We start from the raw sequence: 3,719 nt of genomic DNA on the forward strand, positions 1-3,719 counted from the left end.
TGCATACCTGCTCCTTGTGTTAAGCACTTTATTACTTAATTTTGCCCCACCCCATAAAACTCATGTTTCGCATATAGAAACTGTGTCTTCAAGAACTCTGGTACTCTTCCTGAGGTTTCACAGCAAGTAAGTGGCAGTGCTTACTATCTTACTAGCTGGGAAAGACTTGATTTCAAGAATTCTGAACTCTAATAGTATTCTGGTTGATAGTCCTACTTTTTCCAGATAGATCATCGTATCAACAAATAATCATTGTTCCTACTCCTTTCAAATATTTTTATTTTCTTCCTTTTATTTTTGAACTACTTCTTGTACTGCATATATCTGTATTAAACATTATTTTAAAACATACACATATAAGATAACATACTACTCACTAAACACTTCAAGAATAGCGTAAGATGACAGGATTGAAAATAGGAATTACACATTATTCCTTTAACATTGAGTATACCAGCTTTGAAGTTGCTGAAATAATTATATCACATAAAAACTTTTTTTTCTACTTTCTTATTTTCAAAAACTATAAAATTGGGTTTAAGATATTCTTAATTCTAAGAAATGTTGATTTTGCTTATCTTCATGTTTTTATTCAAGTAAGGGCATTTGGTAAACATCTGTTGGTGTTAATGTTGCAGAGAGTTGGGGAAATGGAGGGAGCCAACCAGACTGAAGGTTCAGAGTTCCTTCTCCTGGGGATGTCAGAGAGTCCTAAGCAGCAGAAGATCCTGTTTTGGATGTTCCTGTGCATGTACCTGGTCACGGTGGTGGGAAATGCGCTCATCATCCTGGCCATCAGCTCTGATTCTCGCCTGCACACCCCCATGTACTTCTTCCTGGCCAACCTCTCCTTCACTGACCTCTTCTTTGTCACCAACACAATCCCCAAGATGCTGGTGAACCTCCAGTCCCAGAACAAAGCCATCTCCTATGCAGGGTGTCTGACACAGCTCTACTTCCTGGTCTCCTTGGTGGCCCTGGACAACCTCATCCTGGCTGTGATGGCGTATGACCGCTATGTGGCCATCTGCTGCCCCCTCCACTACACCACAGCCATGAGCCCTAAGCTCAGTATCTTACTCCTTTCCTTGTGTTGGGTCTTATCTGTGCTCTATGGCCTCATACACACCTTCCTCATGACCACGGTGACCTTCTGTGGGTCACGAAAAATCCACTACATCTTCTGTGAGATGTATGTATTGCTGAGGCTGGCATGTTCCGACACTCAGATTAATCACACAGTGCTGATTGCCACAGGCTGCTTTATCTTCCTCATTCCCTTTGGATTCATGATCATTTCCTATGTGTTGATTGTCAGAGCCATCCTCAGAATACCCTCAGTCTCTAAGAAATACAAAGCCTTCTCCACTTGTGCCTCCCATTTGGGTGTAGTCTCCCTCTTCTATGGGACACTTTGTATGGTATACCTGAAGCCCCTCCATACCTACTCTGTGAAGGACTCAGTAGCCACAGTGATGTATGCTGTGGTGACACCCATGATGAACCCCTTCATCTACAGCTTGAGGAACAAGGACATGCATGGGGCTCTAGGAAGACTCCTAGATAAACATTTTCAGAGGCTGACATGAGGGCAATTTGGAAAGACAGCATTAAAGTGGAGACTGGGAATATCCTTCATCCTATATAAGGGATTGTCCTATGTGCTACACAGCAGTGGTTGGGACATAGCTCCAGTTCAGAGAGAGCATATGTGTGTGTGTGTGTGTGTGTGTGTGTGTGTATGTGTGTATATATATATATATATATGGTGATAAAAAAGACTTATTTGTAACGTGGTGTCCCCCAGGTCTCATTAGCCTTGGCCGTAAACAAGGTCACATTAACACCAACACTAGAATGTTGCAGGATCAAATTATTCAATGTACTTGACTACAGGGACACATTCTTGGCCTTATCTGACTATATCTAGTTTAAACCTAGAGGTGTCTCTCACCTGGCACACATCCAAAGTACAGAAAGTAAATAGTAGCTGATAAGAAACTTAGTGACTTGGTTGTGGTGGTTTGAAAGAGATTGCAATCATATATAGTTGAATCAGCTGAGCCAGCACGTGACATAGACCTTGACAGGTGGAGTTCAATTCATTTGACATTCATACAGTCATTCATCAACTTATTCTATTCATAATGACTGTCTACAGAGGCCTCAAACTGAGTTACAAACATAAGGTCATAATCTACTAGGGGAAGTACATAAACTTACATTAAACATAAATGGACCTAACTCATCAATTAAAAGGTAATGTTCAACATACTGATTAAAAAATAAATATAGATAGATGTATTTAAAGAGACACACTGAAAGCACAGGAATATACAAAGCTTGAAATTAAAAAGCGAAACAGACATATTTGGAGAATACAATATTTTAAGTGAAATATTGCTGCAATGACATCAGGTAATAGAGACTTCAAAATAGAGGTGAAAGGAGTGATGTCAACAAGATGGTGGAATAGACAGTTACATCTCTCATCTACCAACATACAGACTAATTTATCAACCATCCACAGATGAAAATATCTTTGTGAGAGTTCCAGAATCCAACTCAAAGTTTACAACACCCTAGTAATGTACAGAAGTAGAACAAACGCTCTATTGAACATCGTAGAAAAAACTCTTGTCACAATACCTGAATCACTCCTCACCCAAGCCAGCACAGAGTAGTAGGAGAGAGATCCCCTCATCTCATGAGTTCTTCCATAAGTAAAAAACAAAATAAAACATATTTACACCTTCCCCTGCCTTTCAGGATGCTAACCAAGAGGACCACTTCTGTCATGCCTCACCAAGAATACTGAGGGAATCTACATGGCCAGACCCCTCTGATTAGCTAAGAACAGGAAAAAAATAAGAAAATGCTTAGGAGTTCTTAATAGTCAGTGTGTGTATTTCAACAACTCGGACTTGCACCCTATAGCAAGCCTGTGCATGGTGCCCAGAAGCTGGCCCATCCACCCACATCCCCAAGCACCAGGTCTGCCTGCCCATAGACCCTGCCAACTGCCCAGCCCAGAATATCTGGCTAAGCTGACTGGTGAAGAAGAGTTCCTATCAAATTGGAGTTTCCCTATCAAAACCAGCCTGTAAAGACTAAAAGAGATGACTGCTTCTTCAAATGTGCAAACACAAATGTGAAGCTACAGAAAACACAAGGAATCAAGGAAACAGCAACACCAAGGGAACAAAATAAAGCTTCAGTAACCATCAAAGAAATGGAGAACTATGAACTGCCTGACAAAGAGTTCAAGTCATCATTTGAAGAAACTTGGTGACCCACAAAAAAACACAGTTAAACTACTAAACAAAATCAGGAAATCAATATATAAATAAGATGTAAATTTCAACAAACAGAAACCACAAAAAAGAAATAGTAATTCTAAAGCTGAATAATACAATGACTAAACTGTAAAAAACTCAAAAGAGAGCTTCAGCAGCAGATTTGAAGAAACAGAAGAATTAGCTACTCAAAAACAGGTCATTTGAAATTTTTTAGTAAGAGAAACAAATGGAAAAATAGTGAAGAAAGCCTATGGGACTTATGGGACCCATCAAACAAATACACACATTATGGAAGTATCAGAAGGAGAAGTGAAAGAAAAGGAGGCAGAAAACTTATTTTTTTAAAAATGGCTATTCACAGAAGCCACCACAGGCAGGAAGACCAGACACCTGAAAGTGCTGCTTGCTTTCTCAGCGGTG

The 3,719-nt window shown here is 39.9% G+C and overlaps 1 protein-coding gene across 1 annotated transcript; it reads left to right on the forward strand.

The window, feature by feature from the left end:
• The first annotated feature begins 645 nt into the window (after nt 1–645).
• On the forward strand, nt 646–1,589 carry LOC102131567 (olfactory receptor 1D2). Its single transcript, XM_005582495.3, has one exon. It carries the CDS (start codon nt 651–653, stop codon nt 1,587–1,589), a length of 939 nt encoding a protein of 312 aa, XP_005582552.3. The 5' UTR covers nt 646–650.
• The last annotated feature ends 2,130 nt before the right edge of the window (nt 1,590–3,719 follow it).

The sequence above is a fragment of the Macaca fascicularis genome, chromosome 16 (genome assembly GCF_037993035.2).
Source record: "Macaca fascicularis isolate 582-1 chromosome 16, T2T-MFA8v1.1".
NCBI lineage: Eukaryota > Metazoa > Chordata > Mammalia > Primates > Cercopithecidae > Macaca > Macaca fascicularis.